The 21,231-nt window shown below is 37.3% G+C and overlaps 1 protein-coding gene across 7 annotated transcripts in view; it reads right to left on the reverse strand.

Annotated features, from left to right (window-relative positions):
• Positions 1-21,231, reverse strand: part of STK31 (serine/threonine kinase 31) — a 131,258-nt gene that overhangs the window by 51,017 nt on the left and 59,010 nt on the right. For 6 of the 7 annotated variants that reach the window (XM_055272414.1, XM_055272412.1, XM_055272416.1 and 3 more), the window contains exons 11-15: positions 18,962-19,084; positions 12,740-12,919; positions 12,161-12,277; positions 10,806-10,925; positions 9,655-9,786 (exon numbers count right to left, since the gene is read on the reverse strand). In XM_055272414.1, the coding sequence (XP_055128389.1) occupies positions 9,655-9,786; positions 10,806-10,925; positions 12,161-12,277; positions 12,740-12,919; positions 18,962-19,084 (672 nt within the window). The remainder of the gene's footprint in view (positions 1-9,654; positions 9,787-10,805; positions 10,926-12,160; positions 12,278-12,739; positions 12,920-18,961; positions 19,085-21,231) is intronic. The other variant, XM_063636304.1, reaches the window with a different exon arrangement.

Below are 21,231 nucleotides of genomic sequence, written 5' to 3' on the forward strand. Positions count from 1 at the left end.
ACCAAAATCAAGTCAGCTTCATCCCTGGGATGCAAGGTTGGTTCAAAATGGGCAAATCAGTAAACATAATGCATCACATAAACAGAACCAATGACAAAAACCACATGAATATCTCAATAGATGCAGAAAAAGCCTTTGATAAAATTTGACACCCCTTCATGCTAAAAATTCTCAATTAACTAGGTATTGATGGAATGCATCTCAAAATATTAAAAGCCATTTATGACAAACCCACAGCCAATATCATACTGAATGGGAAAATCTGGAAATCCCTTTGAAAACTGTCACCAAGACAAGGATGCCCACTCTCACCACTCCTATTTAACACAGTATTGGAAGTTCTAGACAGGGCAATCAGGCAAGAGAAAGAAATAAAAGGTATTCACACAGGAAGATAGGAAGTCAAATTGTCTCTGTTTGCGATGACATGATTGTATATTTAGAAAATCCCATCGTCTCGGCCTAAAATCTCCTTAAGCTGATAAGCAACTTCAGCAAAGTCTCAGGATACAAAATCAATGTGCAAAAATCACAAGCATTCCTATACACCAATAATAGGCAAACAGAAAGCCAAATCATGAGTGAACTCCCATTCACAACTGCTACAAAGAGAGTAAGATATCTGGGAATACAGCTAACAAGGTATGTGAAGGACCTCTTCAAGGAGAACTACACACCACTGCTCAAGGAAATAAGAGAGGACACAAACAAATGGAACAAAATTCCATGCTCATGAATAGGAAGAATCAACATCATGAAAATGGCCATACTGCCCAAAATAATTTATAAATTCAATGCTATCCCCATCAAGCCACCACTGAATTTCTGCACAGAATTTTTTAAAAAATTACCTTAAACTTCATATGGAACTAAAAAAGAGCCCATATAGCCAAGACAATCCTAAGCAAAAAGAACAAAGCTGGAGGCATCATGCTACCTGACTTTAACTATACTATAAGGCTACAGTAACCAAAACAGCATGGTACTGGTGCCAAAACAGATATATAGACCGATGGAACACAAAGAGGCCTCAGAAATAATGTCACACATCTACAACCATCTGATCTTTGACAAACCTGACAGAAGCAAGCAATGGGGAAAGGATTCCCTATTTAATAAATGGTACCGGGAAAACTGGGAAAGCAATGGGGGAAGGATTCCCTATTTAATAAATGGTGTTGGGAAAACTAGCCATATGCAGAAAACTGAAACTGGACCCCTTCCTTACATCTTATACAAAAATTAATTCAAGATTAAATAAAGACTTAAACGTAAGACCTAAAACCATAAAAACCCTAGAAGAAAACCTAGGTAATACCATTCAGGACATAGGCATGGGCAAAGACTTCACGACTAAAACACCAAAAGCAATGGCAACAAAAGCCAAAATTGACAAATGGGATCTAATTAAACTAAAGAGCTTCTGCACAGCAAAATAAACTATGATCAGAGTGAACAGGCAACCTACAGAATGGGAGAAAATTTTTACAATCTACCCATCTGACAAAGGTCTAATATCCAGAATCTACAAGGAACTTAAAACATATTTACAGGAAAAAAGCAAATAACCCCAACAAAAAGTGGACAAAGGATATGAACAGACACTTCTCAAAAGACGACATTTATGCGGCCAACAAACATATGAAAAAAAGCTCATCATCACTGGTCATTAGAGAAATGCAAATCAAAACCACAATGAGATACCATCTCAGGCCAGTTAGAACAGCAATCATCAAAAAGTCAGGAAACATCTGCTCGAAGATGGCCGAATAAGAACAGCTCTGGTCTGCAGCTCCCAGCGTGATCAATGCAGAAGACGGGTGATTTCAGCATTTCCAACTGAGGCACCTGGTTCATCTCACTGGGACTGGATGGACAGTGGGTGCAGCCCACAGCGGGTGAGCTGAAGCAGGGTGGAGCATCGCCTCACCCGGGAAGCACAGGGGGTCAGGGGATTTCCCTTTCCTAGCCAAGGGAAGCTGTGACACACAGCACCTGAAAAAACGGGACACTCCTGCCCCAATACTGCGCTTTTCCAACAGCCTTAGCAAATGGCACACCAAGAGATCATATCCTGCACCTGGTTCAGTAGGTCCGACGCCCACGGAGCCTTGCTCACTGCTAGTGCAGAAGTCTGAGATTGACCTGCAAGGCAGCAGCCTGGTAGGGGGAGGGGCGTCCACTATTGCTGAGGCTTGAGTAGGTAAACAAAGCAGCCAGGAAGCTCGAACTGGGCGGAGCCCACTGCAGCTCAGCCGGGTCTCTGCCTCTGTAGAGTGCACCTCTGGGGGCAGGGCATAGCTGAACAAAAGGCAGGAGAAACTTCTGCAGACTTAAATGTCCCTGTCTGACAGCTCTGAAGAGATCACAGGTTCTCCCAACATGGTGTTTGAGCTTGGAGAATGGACAGTCTGCCTCCTCCAGTGGGTCCCTGACCCTGTGTGGCCTAACTGGGAGACACCTCCCAGATGGGGCCGACTCACACCTCATACAACCAGGTGCCCCTCTGGGACAAAGATTCCAGAGGAAGGATCAGGCAGCAATATTTGCTGTTCTACAATATTTGCTGTTCTACAGCCTCCGCTGATGATACCCAGGCAAACAGGGTCTGGAATGGACCTCCAGCAAACTCCAACAGACCTGCAGCTGAGGGACCTGACTGTTAGAAGGAAAACTAACAAACAGAAAGGAATAGCATCAACATCAACAAAAAAGACATCCACACCAAATCCCCATCTGTAGGTCACCAACATCAAAGACCAAAGGTAGATAAAACCACAAAGATGGGGAGAAACCAGAGCAGAAAAGTGGAAAATACTTTTTTTTTTTTTTTTGAGATGGAGTCTCACTCTGTAACCTAGGCTGCAGTGCAGTGGCACGATCTCAACTCACTGCAAGCTCTGCCTCCCAGGTTCACACCATGCTCCTGCCTCAGCGTCCCTAGTACCTGGGACTACAGGTGCCCGCCACCATGCCCAGCTAATTTTTTGTATATTTAGTAGAGACGGGGTTTTACCATATTAGCTAGGATGGTCTCGATCTCCTGAACTTGTGATCTGCCCGCCTCGGCCTCCCAAAGTGCTGGGATTACAGGGGTGAGCCACCGCACCCGGCCAAAACCTGAAAATTCTAAAAACCAAAGCTCCTCTTCTCCTCCAAAGGATCGCAGCTCCTTGCCAGCAACGGAACAAAGCTGGACAGAGAATGACTTTGACAAGCTGACAGAAGTAGGCTTCAGAAGGTAGGTAATAACAAACTTCTCTGAGCTAAAGGAGGATGTTCAAACCCATCACAAGGAAGCTAAAAACCTTGAAAAAAGATTAGATGAAGGGCTAAGTAGAATGAACAGTGAAGAGAAGACCTTAAATAACCTGATGGAGCTGAAAACCATGACACAGGAACTACGTGACACATGCAGAAGCTTCAATAGCCAATTCAATCAAGTGGAAGAAAGGGTATCAGTGATTGAAGATCAAATTAATAAAATAAAGCACGACAAGAAGTTTAGAGAAAAAAGAGTAAAAAGAAACGAACAAAGCCTCCAAGAAATATGGGACTAAGCGAAAAGACCAAATCTACGGTTTGACTGGTGTACCGGAAAGTGACGCGGAGAATGGAACCAACTTGCAAAACACTCCTCAGAATATTATCCAGGAGAACTTCCCCAACCTAGCAAGGCAGGCCAACATTCAAATTCAGGAAATACAGAGAATGCCACAAAGATACTCCTTTAGAAGAGCAACCCCAAGACACATAATTGTCAGATTCTCCAAGGTTGAAATGAAGGAAAAAAATGTCAGGTTACTCAAAAAGGGAAGCCCATCAGACTAACAGCATATCTCTTGGCAGAAACTCTACAAGCCAGAAGAGAGTGGGGGCCAATATCCAACATTCTTAAAGAAAAGAATTTTCAACCCAGAATTTCATATCCAGCCAAACTAAGCTTCGTAAGTGAAGGAGAAATAAAATCTTTTACAGACAAGCAAATGCTGAGAGATTTTGTAACCAACAGAGCTGCCTTACAAGAGCTCCTGAAGGAAGCACTAAACATGGAAAGAAACAACCAGTATCAGCCACTGCAAAAACATGCCAAATTGTAAAGACCATCAATGCTATGAATAAACTGCATCAACAAACGGGCAAAATAACCAGTAAAAATCATAATGACAGGATCAAATTCACACATAACAATATTAACCTTAAATGTAAATGGGCGAAATGCCCCAATTAAAAGACACAGACTGGCAAATTGGATAAAGAATCAAGACCCATCAGTGTGCTATATTCAGGAAACCCATCTCATGTGCAGAGACACACACAGGTTCAAAATAAAGGGATGGAGAAGATTTAACAAGCAAATGGAAAGCAAAAAAAAACAGGGGTTGCAATCCTAATCTCTGACAAAACAGACGTTAAACCAACAAAGATCAAAAGAGACAAGGCCATTACGAAATGGTAAAGGAATCAATTCAACAAGAAGAGCTAACTATCCTAAATACATATGCACCCAATACAGGAGCACCCAGATTCATAAAGCAAGTCCCTAGAGACCTACAAAGAGACTTAGACTACCACACAATAATAATGGGAGATTTTAACACCCCACTGTCAACATTAGACAGATCAACGAGACAGAAGGTTAACAAGGATATCCAGGACTTGAACTCAGCTCTGCACCAAGGGGACCTAATAGACACCTACAGAACTCTCCACCCCAAATCAACAGAATATACATTCTTCTCAGCACCACATCACACTTATTCTAAAATTGACCACATAGTTGGAAATTAAACACTCCTTAGCAAATGTAAAAGAACAGAAACTGTCTCTCAGACCACAGTGCCATCAAATTAGAACTGAGGATTAAGAAACTCACTCAAAACCACACAACTACATGGAAACCAAACAACCTGCTCCTGAATGACTACTGCATAAATAATGAAATGAAGACACAAATAAAGATGTTCTTTGAAACCAATGAGAACAAAGACACAACGTACCAGAACCTCAGGGACACATTTAAAGCAGTGTGTAGAGGGAAATTTATAGCACTAAATGCCCAAAAGTGAAAGCAGGAAAGATCTAAAATCAACACCCTAACATCACAATTATAAGAAATAGAGAAGCAAGAACAAACACATTCAAAAGCTAGTAGAAGGCAAGAAATAACTAAGTTTACAGCAGAACTGAAGTACATACAGACACAAAAAAAAAAACCCTTCAAAAAATCAATGAATCCAGGAGTTGGTTTTTTTGAAAAGATCAACAAAATTGATAGACTGCTAGGAAGACTAATAAGAAAAGAGAGAAGAATCAAATAGACACAATAAAAAATGATAAAGGGGCTATCATCACCAATGCAACAGAAATACAAACTACCATCAGAGAATACTATAAACACCTCTACACAAATAAATTAGAAAATCTAGAAGAAATGGGTAAATTCCTGGACATATACACCCACCCAAGACTAAACCAGGAAGAAGCTGAATCTCTAAATAGACCAATAACAGGCTCTGAAATTGAGGCAATAATTAATAGCCCACCAATCAAAAAAAGTCTAGAACCAGACAGATTCATAGCCAAATTCTACCAGAGGTACAAAGAGGAGCTGGTACCATTCCTTCTGAAACTATTCCAATCAATAGAAAAAGAGGGAATCCTCCCTAACTCATTTTATGAGGCCAGCATCATCCTGATACCAAAGCCTGGCAGAGACACAACAAAAAAAAGAGAATTTAGACCAATATCCCTCATGAACATCGATTAAAAAATCCTCAATAAAATACTGGCAAACCAAATCCAGCAGCACATCAAAAAGCTTATCCAGCATGATCAAGTCGGTTTCATCCCTGGGATGCAAGGCTGGTTCAACATATGCAAATCAATAAACATAATCCATCACATAAACAGAACCAATAACAAAAACCACATGACTATCTCAATAGATGCAGAAAAGGCCTTTGACAAAATTCAACAGCCCTTCATGCTAAAAACTCTCAATAAACTAGATACTGATGGAACGTATCTCAAAATAATAAGAGCTATTTATGACAAACCCACAGCCAATATCATACTGAATGGGCAAAAACTGGAAGCATTCCCTTTGAAAACTGGCACAAGACAGGGATGCCCTCTCTCACCACTCCTATTCAACACAGTATTCAAAGTTCTGGCCAGGGGAATTGGGCAAGAGAAAGAAATAAAGGGTATTCAATTAGGAAAAGAGGAAGTCAAATTGTCCCTGTTTGCAGATGACATAATTGTATATTTAGAAAACCCCATAATCTCAGCCCAAAATCTCCTTAAGCTGATAAGCAACTTCAGCAAAGTCTCAGGATACAAAATCAATGTGCAAAAATCACAAGCATTCCTATACACCAACAACAGACAAACAGCCAAATCATGAGTAAACTCCCATTCACAACTGCTACAAAAGGAATAAAATACCTAGGAATCCAACTTACAAAGGATGTGAAGGTCCTCTTCAAGGAGAACTACACACCACTGCTCAAGGAAATAAAAGAGAACACAAACAAATGGAAGAGCATTCCATGCTCATGGATAGGAAGAATCAATATCGTGAAAATGGCCACACTGCCCAAGGTAATTTATAGATTCAATGCCATCCCCATCAAGCTACCAATGACTTTCTTCACAGAATTGGAAAAAAAACACTTTAAAGTTCATATGGAACCAAGAAAGAGCCCACATTGCCAAGACAATCCTAAGCAAAAAGAACAACGTTGGAGGCATCATGCTACCTGACTTCAATCTATACTACAAGGCTACAGTAACCAAAACAGCATGGTACCGGTACCAAAAGAGAGATATAGACCAATGGAACAGAACAGAGGCCCCAGAAATAACACCATACATCTACAACCATCTGATCTTTAACAAACCTGACAAAAACAAGCAATTGGGAAAGGATTTCCTATTTAATAAATGGTGCTGGGAAAACGGGCTAGCCATATCTAGAAAGCTGAAACTCGATCCCTTCCTTACACTTTATACAAAAATTAATTCAAGATGGATTAAAGACTTAAATGTTAGACCTAAAACCATAACAACTCTAGAAGAAAACCTAGGCAATACCATTCAGGACATAGGCATGGGCAAGGACTTCATGACTAAAACACCAAAAGCAATGGCAACAAAAGCCAAAATTGACAAATGGGATCTAATTAAACTAAAGAGCTTCTGCACAGCAAAAGAAACTACCATCAAAGTGAACAGGCAACCTACAAAATGGAGAAAATTTTTGCAATCTACCCATCTGACAAAGGTTTAATATCCGGAATCTACCACAACTTAAACAAATTTACAAGAAAAAAACAACCCCATCAAAAAGTGTGCAAAGGATATTAACAGACACTTCTCAAAAGAAGACATTTATGCAGCCAAAAGACACATGAAAAAATGCTCATCATCACTGGTCATCAGAGAAATGCAAATCAAAACCACAGCGAGATACGATCTCATACCAGTTAGAATGGTGATCATTAAAAAGTCAGGAAACAACAGGTGCTGGAGAGGATGTGGAGAAACAGAATCACTTTTACACGGTTGGTGGGACTGTAAACTAGTTCAACCATTGTGGAAGACAGTGTGGCAATTCCTCAAGGATCTAGACCTAGGAATACCATTTGACCCAGCCATCCCATTACTGGGTATATAAATCATGCTGCTCTAAAGACACATGCAGATGTATATTTATTGTGGCACTATTCACAATAGCAAAGACTTGGAACAAACCCAAATGCCCATCAATAATAGACTGGATTAAGAAAATGTGGCACATATACACCATGGAATACTATTCAGCCATAAAAAAGGATGAGTTCATGTCCTTTGCAGGGACATGGATGCAACTGGAAACCATCATTCTCAGCCAACTATCACAAGGACAGAAAACCAAACACCACATGTTCTCACTCATAGGTGGGAACTGAACAATGGGAACACTTGGACACAGGAAGGGGACCATCACACCCCGGGGTCTGTTGTGGGGTGGGGGGCAGGGAGAGGGACAGCATTAGGAGAAATACCCAATGTAAATGACTAGTTAATGGGTGCAGCAAACCAACATGGCACATGTATACCTATGTAACAAACCTGCATGTTGTGCACACGTAGCACAGAACTTTAAGTATAATAATGGAAAAAAACAGAACATAGGCAACATGCAAACGCACACACACACACCCACAAAAAGTCAGGAAACAACAGGTGCTGAAGAGGATGTGGAGAAATAGCAACACTTTTACACTGTTGGTGGGAGTGTAAATTAGTTCAACCATTGTGGAAGACAGTGTGGCAATTCCTGAAGGATCTAGAACCAGAAATACCATTTGACCCAGCAATACCATTACTGGGTATATACCCAAAGGATTATAAATCATTCTACTATAAAGACACATGCACACGTATGTTTATTGTAGCACTGTTCACAATAGCAAAGACTTGGAACCAACCCAAATGCCCATCAATGATAGAGTGGATAAAGAAAATGTGGCACATATACACCATGGAATATTATGCAGCTATAAAAAAGGACGAGTTCATGTCCTTTGCAGTGACAAGGATGAAGCTGGAAACCATCAGTCTCAGCAAACTAACACAGGAACAGAAAACCAAACACCACATGTTATCACTCTTAAGTTGAGGTGAACAATGAGAAAACATGGACACAGGGAGGGGAACATCACACAACGGGCCTGTTGGGGGGTAGGGGTCTAGGGGAGGGATAGCATCAGGAGAAATACCTAATGTAGGTGACGGGTTGATGGGTGCAGCAAACCACCATGGCATGTGTATACCTATGTAACAAACCTGCACATTCTGCACATGTATCCCAGAACTTAAAGTATAACAAAAGTCAGATTTCTCCAAAAGTTGAAAAATCAGACTAAAAAAATCAACTTTCCCAAAGCCCAGAATAGAATAAAACTAGAAAGCTCTTCAACTATGATATTAGTTCTAGAATAGTCCTCCGCTCCACCTCCAATTCAGTGCTCAGAAGTAGAAGACAGATATTTCAAATTGGATTGAGGCATAATACAGATCCTTGTACATAAATCAAATCCTCAAGGGAACACAAAGTTTACTATCTTATTCACAAAGTTTCTAGCCTCAAGGAAGAAGTTAGTCCAGATTAGGGCATCCTAATCCTTCCAGTTCTATTATCATATAAAAGCAACTTAAAATACTTGCAAGAAATATTACATCTATCCATAAAAAGGGAGTTAACAAAAGATACCATGATCTTAAAAATACTTTATGACAAAACGCTACCTTCGAGAGGGTACCCTGTCACCTGCATGTAGCAAGTTGGTATTACAATAAACATTCTAACAGTCCAAACCAAAAGAGCTTTTAAAATTATTCTAAAATGTTCATGTTACTAAGAACCAACGGAGCCTAGGAAAATGTTTTTAAAGAATATTTAATGATATAGGAAAATTTTTACACTATTACTGTAATCTCAATTTTATTTATATACACAGAAAACAAGATAAAGTATATGAAACAAAATGTGAATGTAATGGCTCTCTTATTGTAAAGAGTGTATTTATGTATTATTTTTATGAAGCAGAGACCAAATAAAATGACATGCACATAAAGATCAGTAAGAAACAACTGTTTCCTTACCTCTTCCAAATTATTCTTTTCAACCAATTTCCATCTGAGTCGAGCTTTTAAGCTTTTCAATGTCTTCTTAATGGATAGCAAGTGATCCACACTGGGAATCTTATTTAAATATTCAATAAGCTGCTTTTTAAACTAAGTAAACAAAAGTTATGTATTTTCAAACACATAAGAAAAATATTTATTGAACAGTGATCATTTATTATTTCTCTGTTAAGATTCAACCAGTATTTACTGAGTTCAGATTGAGATACCAAGAAAATCTATAATTTTCAACAAGACAATTCAATAGATTTCCTTTTTATCCATGTTTCCATTTAGAAGAATATCAGTTCCAGCACTCAAAGTAGCAAAGACAAAAGTAATATTTCAAACTGAGACATACAATAAAACACACATTGTTAGTATGGATGAAAAAGGAATTTCTAGTGAGGATGTAAACTGAAATCATCTTTCCCAAAAGTGGTTTGAAAGTATGTATCAAGTTTTAATAATGTCCATTCCTTTTAACTTAGTAATTATAGAATTTAGAAATCTGAGAAATAAAAACAAAAAATTATGCACAAACATATGTACAGTGTTATTTATGGTAGGAAAAATTGGAAGTAACTTTAATGTCCAACACACATGAAAGGTTAATGTTGTTGTATATCTACATAGGGATGAGGATTTAGTCACTCAAGATGACAGTATAGAAAAATCATATAAAAAAAGTTCATAATATACCATTAAATGAAGAAAGTATGTTTGAAATAACTTTAAAAACAATGCAATGCATATATATATGCCCACAAACATATAGATGCACATCCAGTGAGTAAATACTCTAAAACTATCTCTTAGGCTAAGGGAATTATAAGCAATGTTTTATTTCTTATCTTTCTGTATATAGCAAATTATCTACAGTAGACTTACACAGGCAAAAAGAAAATGATGTTAAAGGTTGTGGTTCTCATGGACATAAGAAAATAAAATATTTAAAACAATAAAAAATTTGATATATCATCAAAAATCACCATTTCCAGTTGATAGTGAATTCTAGTAATAATAGATAATTTACTGACACTGAGTATTAAACACCAAGAGAAAAATTTAAGTACTGAAAAATGCAAAGCATCAATTTATAAGATCAATAAGAGAAAGCACAATCAAACCTCAATACTGTCCTTGTACTTAGCTTGTACTGTGGCAATGAGCCTTTCCTCTGAACGAATCTTTTGCAGTACTTGACTATATGTATTTAAAATTATCTCCTTGTCTGCATCACCTTGATCCTAAGTGAAATCACACACACATAGAATTATACACAAAGGAATATCCAAAAGAGTTACGGCCTCCAATGACAATAGATAAACTTCAAAATTATGCCTTTAACAGATTTCTGCAGTGATTTCAAAACAGTTCTTAAACACAAAGAAAGATAGATATCAAAGATGTTCATATGGAGGCCAGGCAACATAGTGAGACCAGTCCCTAAAAAAAAATTTTTAATCAGCTGAGTACAGTGGTATACACCTGCAGTACTAGCTACAAGGGAGGCTGAGGCACGGAGATTGAGGAGTTCAAGGCTGCAGTGAGCTAGGATCACATCAACGCACTCCAGCCTGGGCGGCACAGCAAGACACTGTCTCTCTAAAAAAAGCAAAGCCATTCATATGGGAAACTTTACCCGTATTACACCATTATTCCCAAAGCTGTGTGGAGTGAGACCATCAATGGAAATCAGGGATACTAATATGCTAAATACAAGAACTATAAACAATATATAGACCTTCAACACTTTACTTTTAGAAACTACCTGTTAACAACTACTTCTAAAATCAAGTCTGACAAAACTATCTACATCAGGACTATTTAACAATATAAAACTTCTTAATGTATTTTTAATGCCAATATGAGTAAAATTATAAAAAGTAAAAAAAAGAAAAAACAAGTAAAATGAGAAGCCTAAGCACTGAAACATTGGAAAGCAACCTGAATAACTGGGAAGAGTCCCAATAAGCAATAATTAAAATTACAAAACACCCTTTGGAGTAGCTACACTAATTTTTACCTTGACACAGTAACAAAGAATATACACAATGGAGAAAGAAAGAGGATGACCAATCCATCTTGTGTGTCAACTTTCAGAGCTCTCTCAGATTTTAAGTTTTCACAAACTCTAAGGAGTCTCTTCTTATAGTCATTTGGTATGACACATTCAAGAATCAAAAAATATAGACAGATTGTCCACTCAAATTAAGAGCAGTTTTCTTAGAATGAAACAGATTTTTTATGTGAAATGTCCTATTAAAACAAAAATGTCACCTAAGAATAAGACTTTGCATTGTGTTTGGATTAGAACTAGACATTGTTACTCTTTCAAACAAGCCTATCAGAAGAAAGCTATGATCAGTCCTAATACTTTCTAACTAGCAAGAAAAACTCTATTATTGGTTAATACTTTCTAACCATGAAAGGAAACCACACTGCTTCCAAGGAGGCAATAATAAAGAATATTGATACTCACAACCAGAGCTATCTCCAGCTCTTTGCAGACACTTGACTCAGTCTTCTCTAGGATTTCATCAATATTATCCATTGTGTCTTCTGAAATCAGTGATTCTTCCATAGATAGGTCAAAAACCTCATTTGCAAAAATAAACACATGAAATATCTCATTTAATTCAATCAGCATTCATTGTGCCTTAATATCTGAAGCAGAGGATTAAGCTATACCCTGGGCAATGTAAAAGAACTAGGAATGCAGGAAAAAAGAAGTGCCTACCCTCATAAAATTTATGCACTGAAAGGAAAAGGTACATACACATAGCATACTGTAAGAAAATAAATGGTTAAAAGAGGAAAGAGGACAATCCTTAGGAAAAGTTGAGAAAAAGGAGGAACAAGACCGATATGATTTTTTTAAGACTAATAAAAGGAGCAATCTGACTAAAAGCTGATAAAGAACCTTGACTGGTAAGGTGGCAAATTTAAATCTGATACATAGTAGGTAGACGATGTCAGCTCTTGAACAAAGCACGTGATTTTTAAAATATATATTTCCTGGTTTATGCTACAAACACAACCGGGCAGGAGCTTTTATTACCTTTAAGGTTTTTTGGAACCATGCTACAAGACGCTGCAGAGAAGCGTCTGTTTCACTTCTAACATTGGTGAACTCCTCTCTTTTATCACACTTCCAGTCACAAAATTTTTTAAGTATTTCATCAGAATTTGCTCCTTCTTTGGCTTGTCCATACACTGCTTCTAAAGAGACTGACAAATCCTGCAGAGAGATATACTTCTGTTTATTAAAGTTTATTAACTAATTCAGGATTCAAGCACTGTGTTAGGATCTAAGGGGCAGAAAAGGAGTATGCTGAATCCCCATTCTTGAGAATTTCATAAATACAACTTATAATCATCAGATAGAGATGAAAACACAAAACTACCTAGAAGGTGGTTTATTTGGACCATAATAGTAAAGTTTATTAAGTGAATTAGTTACAAATAGAAAGCTTTATATCCTTATGGTTTTTAATTAAGCAGACATTACCCTGTTTTCCCTTTTTGTATAAATTTATTAGGTAAAAGAGTAATTTTGTTACATGGATATATTGTGTAGTGGTAAAGTCTGGGCTTTAGCGTATCTATCATCCAAATGTACACTAAACCCATTAAGTAATTTCTCAACATCCACCACCCTCCACCCCTAACCACCCTTCTGAGTCTCCTTTGTCTATCATAAGAATCACTACTATTTGTCCTGGCATGAAAGTTTCTAAGACCGATTGCCAAATAAAAATAAACTACACACCAAAATATACAAATAATTCTAATTAAGTAAAGACATTAAACATATATATGGACAATCATGCATCACTTAACGACACGGATATCTTCTAAGAAATGCATCGTGAGGCAATTTCATCATTATGCAAACATCATGGAGTGTACTGATGCAAACCTAGATGGTATAAATTTACTACATAACCAAACTACATGCTATAGCCTACTGCTCCTAGATATAGCATGCTACTGTACTGAATAATGTAAGCAATTGTAACAATGATTGCCTAGGTAAACACAGAAAAGGTACAGTTAAGTACTATAATTTTATGGCATCACCACCATATATACAGTCCATCATTGGCCAAACCATGCAGCCTTTGACTGTACTTAAAGGCATTTTTTTAATGAATTGGCCTGGCTGGGTTTGTCGGGGCAGGTGTGCAAAAAAAAAAAAAAAAAAAAAAAAAAAAAAAAAAAAAAAACAGTAATAATAAAATTTTTTAATGTAATAAAGAATTGGAAAAGACAAGATAGGCACAGTCTGCTAGCTCTCTCCAGAAATCAAACCCTAGAAATTTTACAGAGATAAGAAAAAAGCTTAAGAGATCTCAGAAGTTTTTAATCACAAAACTCTGAGAAATCTTAGGCAGAGGATGGTTGGTGTTTAGCACTGAATTAATAAAGTCCCTACAAGTGAAAGAAGGACTGTGTCACAGCATAGAATTACCTGTGGGAAAAGAAAACTTTTTTCATAGGCCCTTCTCTCTCCCTCACATCAGAAGGAAAAACAGCAGCACCATCAAGAGGCAACGGGTTTATGCAAGTACAGCACAAGAACACAGATGAGGCAAAAATTGATAACCAATATAGAAGAGCTGGCCAGCCCCTGACAATTCTCTTTCCTTCACTTCTCCTCTGAATATCTGGCAGCATTTACATCTAAGGGTGGTAGTGCCTGGAAAGGAGCAGTAGCTGAGGCAGAGGGAATAGAGGTTTGCTGAGGAGTAAGACCACCCAGGAGAGAAGCAAAGAGGGAGTAGATAATCCCTGGTTGCAACATCAGAAGCTCTAGACCCTTAAAAACAACCCCATTCTAGTCCCTAAACCTATCCAAAGTCTTAAAAGTTGTGGTCCAGACTTTCACTCTTCCCTAGGCCCTTCATATAACTACACAACAGCGAAGAACTAAGGTAGCTTATAGTTCCAAGGGAATATGAGATCTTGAGGAGAGATAAGAAGAGGATAAAATGGTGTAAACGTCACAAGCACTCTGAAAGAAGTATAAAAAACTAAGCCACTTTATAAAAAGGAAGCAAAATCAGTGTCAATGGCCCAGATAACAGTAAGAACTCAAAAATAAGCATAATAAATATTGTCAACAAAAGAAAGAATATTGGAAATACAAAGCCAAGTACTTATAAAAAATAACCAACTGAAGATATTAAATATAAAAGAAATAATCTTTGACATACAAAACACAATGGATTGGCTAAATGGCAGAAGGGACACAGCTAGAGGATTAATTCATTAGCTACATGGTTGAGTCAAGGATCCCTCCAAAAAGACACCAACAAGATAAAAAGATTTTATTTATTTATTTAGTTTAACCCACCTCCTACATAAGATAAAAAGATTTTAAACAACAGATTAGCCATTAAAATATGTAGATAACAGAAATAGAAGCTTAAATATCTATCTAACAGAAGTCAGAATAAGAGAAAAATTTAATGGGGGAGGGAAGTATCTTAAGAAATAATTATCAAGTATTACCTGCAATTAAAGAAATATATAAAACCTCAGACTGAACTGGCTCAGATTCAGTCAAAACATAAACATGTTCTGATGCAACTTAAGAACAAAGTCAAAGGAAAATTTTAAAACTTCCAGAGGGAAAAAAGATCACAGAAGAACAAAGATTAGACTGATATCAACAATTATGGAAATAAGAAGGCTGGGCACTTTGGCTCACGACCAGTGCTGGCTCCCAGCACTTTGGGAGGCCAAGGCAGGTGGATCACTCGAGGTCAGAAGTTCCAGACCAGCCCGGCCAACATGGTGAAACCCCATCTCTACTAAAATTAGCCAGGCACAGTGGCGCATGCCTGTAGTCCCAGCTACTCAGGAGGTTGAGGCATGAGAATTGCTTGAACCCAGGAGCCAGAGGTTGCAGTGAGCTGAGATGGCACCACTGCACTCCAGCCTGGGTGAAAGAGCAAGACTCTGTCTCAAATAAATAAAGAAATAAAATTATAGAAATGATACAATAGATTATTATTGTCAAAGGTGTAAAGGAAACATGCCCTTTGAACTTGCTATTTTATAGTCAGCTAAACAACTATTTGTATTTGAGATTGAAATGAGATATCCTAAAATATCAAATAACTCACAAAATCAAATACACAAAGATTTCTTTGAAAGCACTCTTAGAGAAAATATTCCAATATACAGAGAAAGCCAAGAGATAAACGACTTATGAAATAAGAATGGAAAAATAACTCTAAAGTCTATTTAACTGAGCTATCACACACAGTATCTATAATAACCTGTGACTAAAATCCTAGACAATTGTGGTTGGTTCACTGGTTGGTTTGGGGAAGGAGGTACAGAAAGAGAGGAAAGGCACCAAAGGCAGATAAGAATGTTCTAAAGTATTAGAAGAGTGGCCAGGCACAGTGGCTCACACCCGTAATCCCAACACTTTGGGAGGCTGAGGCGGGTGGATGACTTGAGGCCAGGAGTTCAAGACTAGCCTGGCCAACATGATGAAACCCCATCTCTATTAAAAACACAAAAATTAGCCAGGCCTGCCTGTAATCCTAGCCACTCATGAGGCTGAGGAAGGAGAATCACTTGAACCCAGGAGGCAGAAGTTGCAGTGAGCCAAGACTGTGCCACTGCACTCCAGCCTGGGCAACAGAGTGAGACTCCATCTCAAAAAAAAAAAAAAAAGTATTAAAGGTATAAGTCAGAAAAAGGGAGAAAAAGAAACCACGATAAACAGAAATAAGTTTTAATAAAACAGTAATTATAAATATGTAAATTAAGTTACCAACAAAAAAGATATACGTTGGGTGCTTTCAAAAATTAAATCCATTAGTGTGTTATCAGGAGGGCATTTCAAAACGTGAATACAAAAGGTTAAAAATAAAGGGAGAAGCCAGGTGCAGTGGCTCACACCTGTAATTCTAGCACTTTGGAGGCCAAGGTGGGTAGACTGCCTGAGCTCAGGAGTTCAAGCCCACCCTGGGCAACATCGTGAAACCCATCGCTACTAAAATACAAAAAATTAGACAGGCATGGTGGTGTGTGCCTGTAATCCCAGCTACTCGGGAGGCTGAGGCAGGAGAATCGCTTGAATCTGGGAGGCACAGGTTGCAGTGAGCCGAGATCGGTCACTGCACTCCAGCCTAGGCGACAGAGCGAGACTCCATCTCAAGAAAAATAAAATAAAATAAAAATAGAAAAAAAGAAAAGATGTTACAGTGTTAACTAAAAAGAAAGGTGGGATAGGAACTTACAAGGCAAACAAAAAATTTTTTATTTTATTTTTTAAAATCTAAGTGAAAAAATAAGATTACATAGTAGTTAAAAAGAAAACATTTTTATTATTATTTTTGACTTTTAGTTTAGGTTTGGAAGTACATGTGAAGGTCTGTTACATAGGTAAACATGTGTCGTGGGGGGGATACACATTTTTAAATACATTACAATCATGAATACCTTAACACTCAACAATGTGGCGCTGAAATACTTTGAACAAGAACCAAAAGAACAATAGGGACAAATAGGGACAAACCTACCTATTTCAGATATATGTAACAAAAATATCTCAAAGACTGATATACTGAACCAACCAAAACCTAAGCAAGTTTTACATATATCTTAAACTGTACACCAAGAAAACCGAGAATACAATTTCTTTTTGAACTTAAGAAGACCAGTCACAAAAAATCAACCATGTATTGTACGCCATAAAAGAAGTCTAAATAAAATGCTGAGGAAATCAGAAATCAAGAACTTTAATTTATTTGACCTTCATTATAGAAATATCTTTCTTGGATACTTGAAAAATAAACTATTTCTCAGCAAAGAGACGTTTAAAGAATATTTTGGTGACCTGAGGGAATACTAGAAGTGGAGACAAGCCAGATAAGGCAAAAAGTCTTCTAGCATTGAACTTTTAAAAGAAAAGAGGTTTAAAGATTATCTTAATTACAGAACCTTAACCTACATTTACTAACAGTGAGAAGAAATAAACCTTAACGGATAAAGTAGAAGTTGCATTGTGGAAAAGTAAATTCTTACTATATTACTGCCCTTTTATATGCAAGGCTTACTTCAACATTCTGGAAGAACTTATACTATTTATGCAATTCCATTTAAAAAAATGTTTCAAACCAGGGCTCCAACGGTTCTTAAGCCATGTGGAGCATCATCGAAACTACATCTTCATCCAGCAGGACAGAAAGAAACAATGCCTAGATGTCCCTGAATATCTTCTTCTCCAAATTTCTAGCAAGCTTATTCCCTGCAGTCCACAACAAGATCGATATCAGCTACTGGTCAGCTTAGTACTAGAGTAACTGACCAAAGCAGCAAAAATTCAAAAATACATAAAAGGTAAAAGGACTAGAAAAGATTAAAGAGTTATTGTTTTCAAATGAAAACATTTGAAAATGAAATGAAAACATTTCAAATGAAAACATTTGAAAACACAGAAAGCAGAGTATCAACAGACAAATGTGAACTAAAAGAGAGAGGTCAGCAGAGTTATCAGAGAAACATCAGTACGTAAAAATGAACAGTATTCCTCTATTCAATCAAAAATAGGAAATGAAAAGATAATATTCATAAAAGCAATCAAAAGCATAAATAAAAGTTCAATGAAGATAAAAACATGAGGACTTATAGAGAAAAATTTTAAACAATATTAAAGGACAAAAAAAGATCTGAATAAGTAGAGAGAAACACTATTATTAGGTGAAATTACTTAACATTGCCATGTTCATTCACCCCAAATTAAAGTCATTCCTGAGCTGGCAAGACAGAGCTGAAGACAAGATTCCACCATATCATACAGCTATACGTACTACAGTACTCTAGCCTCTGATCACATCAGGGAGAAACTTCCCTGGTCATGGAGCCTAAAAACCCTATAATTTAAGGATCAGAGTTGATCCCTTCTCCCTCTAACATGTGGTCCTACTACATTTTCTGCTAGAATGCAATGGACAATAGGGACCCACATACCTGCTACTGCTCCTGTCTCCATTAATTTCCCCAGTGAATACTGCTGTAGCAGGCCTGGAGTCCCTAGCCATTTTACCTTGTTTGCAAGATAGATATGCATATAAACATAGCCACAAAATATATTAATATAAACTTTTAATCCCATTAAAAAGAAATTAGAATTCAGGAAATAGGAAAAACTTTTGCAACCATCACAGAACAATCTAAAGTCTTAAGGTAAATGCTAATTTCACTTCTTAAACAAACTTACAATTTAACGTATATTTAATATATTTTTAATTCCAACCTGCAATGTTTTTAAGCGTTTATTAAGAGATGACTCATCAACTTCCAGAATAAAATATTCTACTGACATGTACAGCTTCTGCTGCATTTCATTTCTTTGGGCAATCAAAATATTCCCTTCATTCTGGAGGAAGAATAAAAGAATAACCATCATTAATACATCATGTCTTTTCTGCATATGACCTATATGAAAAAAAGTGATCTCCAAAATTAACTTGATATTCTCCAAACATAGTAGCATTTAGGACATTTCTCTCCTTAGATCAACAAAATGACAAACTTCCTTTCTCTTAATTAAAAATAAAACATTTAAATTCAACAACTCTGATCTGCTAATTTTTATTTTTCCCATTATTTCTGCAACAATGAAATTTTTGTTTTTCTTACAGAAAATTATATAAGTTCCTACTAATTACATATGGCCTCTTTCCTATTCCCATCCCATTCTCAACTCCTTCAGCTACTCATCCTTCAAGATACACTTAAACACCAGGATAAATCCTCCAATTTGTCCAACAGGCTGTGTTTGGAAATACATATGTGAAAGATATCCAAGAACTCTATGCATTTTCTTTATTATAGCACTTACCATACTGTATTAAAACTATATATTAATATATCCAACCTATACCCAAGAAAGAAAGAAACGATGATGTCTTTTAAAAATTTTTATCTCTATTACCTATAACAGTGTCTGGCACATACACTTAAAAGCCTGAATTTTAGGATATTTTTTCTTGCATAAGCTCAACCAGACTATTTTAAAACTATAAATAAAAAAGAAAAGACCTCAAGTAAAGCCTATTGTTTTCATCGTTTAAAAAAAAAAAACACCTGGGTGCGGTGGCTCATGCCTGTAATCCCAGAACTTTGGGAGGCCGAGGCAGGCGGATCACGAGGTCAGGAGATCGAGACCACGGTGAAACCCCGTCTCTATTAAAAATACAAAAAATTAGCCAGGCGTGGTGGCGGGCACCTGTAGTCCCAGCTACTCGGGAGGCTGAGGCAGCGAACGGCGTGAACCTGGAAGGCAGAGCTTGCAGTGAGCCGAGATCACACCACTACACTCCAGCCTGGGCGACAGAGTGAGACTCCGTCTCAAAAAAAAAAAAAAAATACACATGGCCACGTGGCAACCAAGTTAAAGAACTATGCAAAATACTTGAATAAAAGTTAACAATTCTAAGCCAAAATAAGTACAATAAGGGAAATAAAATGACGATTTCATTTGAGTGGCTATTATGATTGTATATTTAGCCAATAATCTACCCTTCCATCTATCAAGTAAACTTTAAGTCTGGAAACACAAGCAGTAGTAGAAAAAAAAAAATTCTGCTTTCAAAAAAAGTCACATCTGTACTCATAGGATACTAAGTGCTAAAGCTCCATCCTGAATACTTTCACTATGCTCAAACCACAAAAACAAGTAAGGCAGGTTTTTTTAATCTTTTCATCTTATATGAAAATACATTAAGAAGTATTTTAATATCAATAGTGTGGTTTAAATGGAGAAAGAATAGGCTTTGCTGTCAGACATGTCTGGGTTCAAGTTCCATATTAACATTTAGAACTAGGGTCCAGGCATGGTGGCTAACACTTGCAATCCCAGGACTTTGGGAGGCTGAGGCAGGAGAATTACTTGAGCCAAGGAGTTCAAAACCTGTCTGGACAACATGGTAAAACCCTGTCACTATAAAAAATACAAAAAAATTAGCCAGGCATGGTTGGTAGTGCACGCCTGTAGTCCTAGCTACTTGGGAAGCTGAAGTGGAGAATCTCTTGAGCCCTGGAGGTTGCGGCTGCAGTGAGCTGTGATCGTGCCACTGCACTCCAGCCTGGGTGACAGAGGGAGACCATACCTCAAAAAAAAAAGTAATTTTTTAATTTTAAAAAATTACAACTAGGTAATCTTGAACAATTTCCTTACCCTTGTAAGCCTGTTTCCTCACTTATAAAATGGGAGCAAATATGCCCATTTTAAAAGTTAATGTAAGAAAATGTTTATAAACACACTGCCTGTGTTTCATAGAAATTTAAAAAATTATTCATTCTGCTGTCATCTTCTTTCTCCCATAATCAGAAGTGATCAGTCAAAAACTAATATGTAAAATAACCAAAATCAAATCCCTTCTCCAAACTAAACATTCCTGGCATTTTCAAAAGCCTAGTTATCCTGCTCATACTTCTCATTCAGAGCCAGTCAGGCTGCCAACTGATCAACCTAGGTATGATTAGGGAATAAGATTTACAGGGTATAATCCACAGAGGCAG

This window comes from Symphalangus syndactylus, chromosome 3, assembly GCF_028878055.3.
Source record: "Symphalangus syndactylus isolate Jambi chromosome 3, NHGRI_mSymSyn1-v2.1_pri, whole genome shotgun sequence".
Classification (NCBI taxonomy): Eukaryota; Metazoa; Chordata; class Mammalia; order Primates; family Hylobatidae; genus Symphalangus; species Symphalangus syndactylus.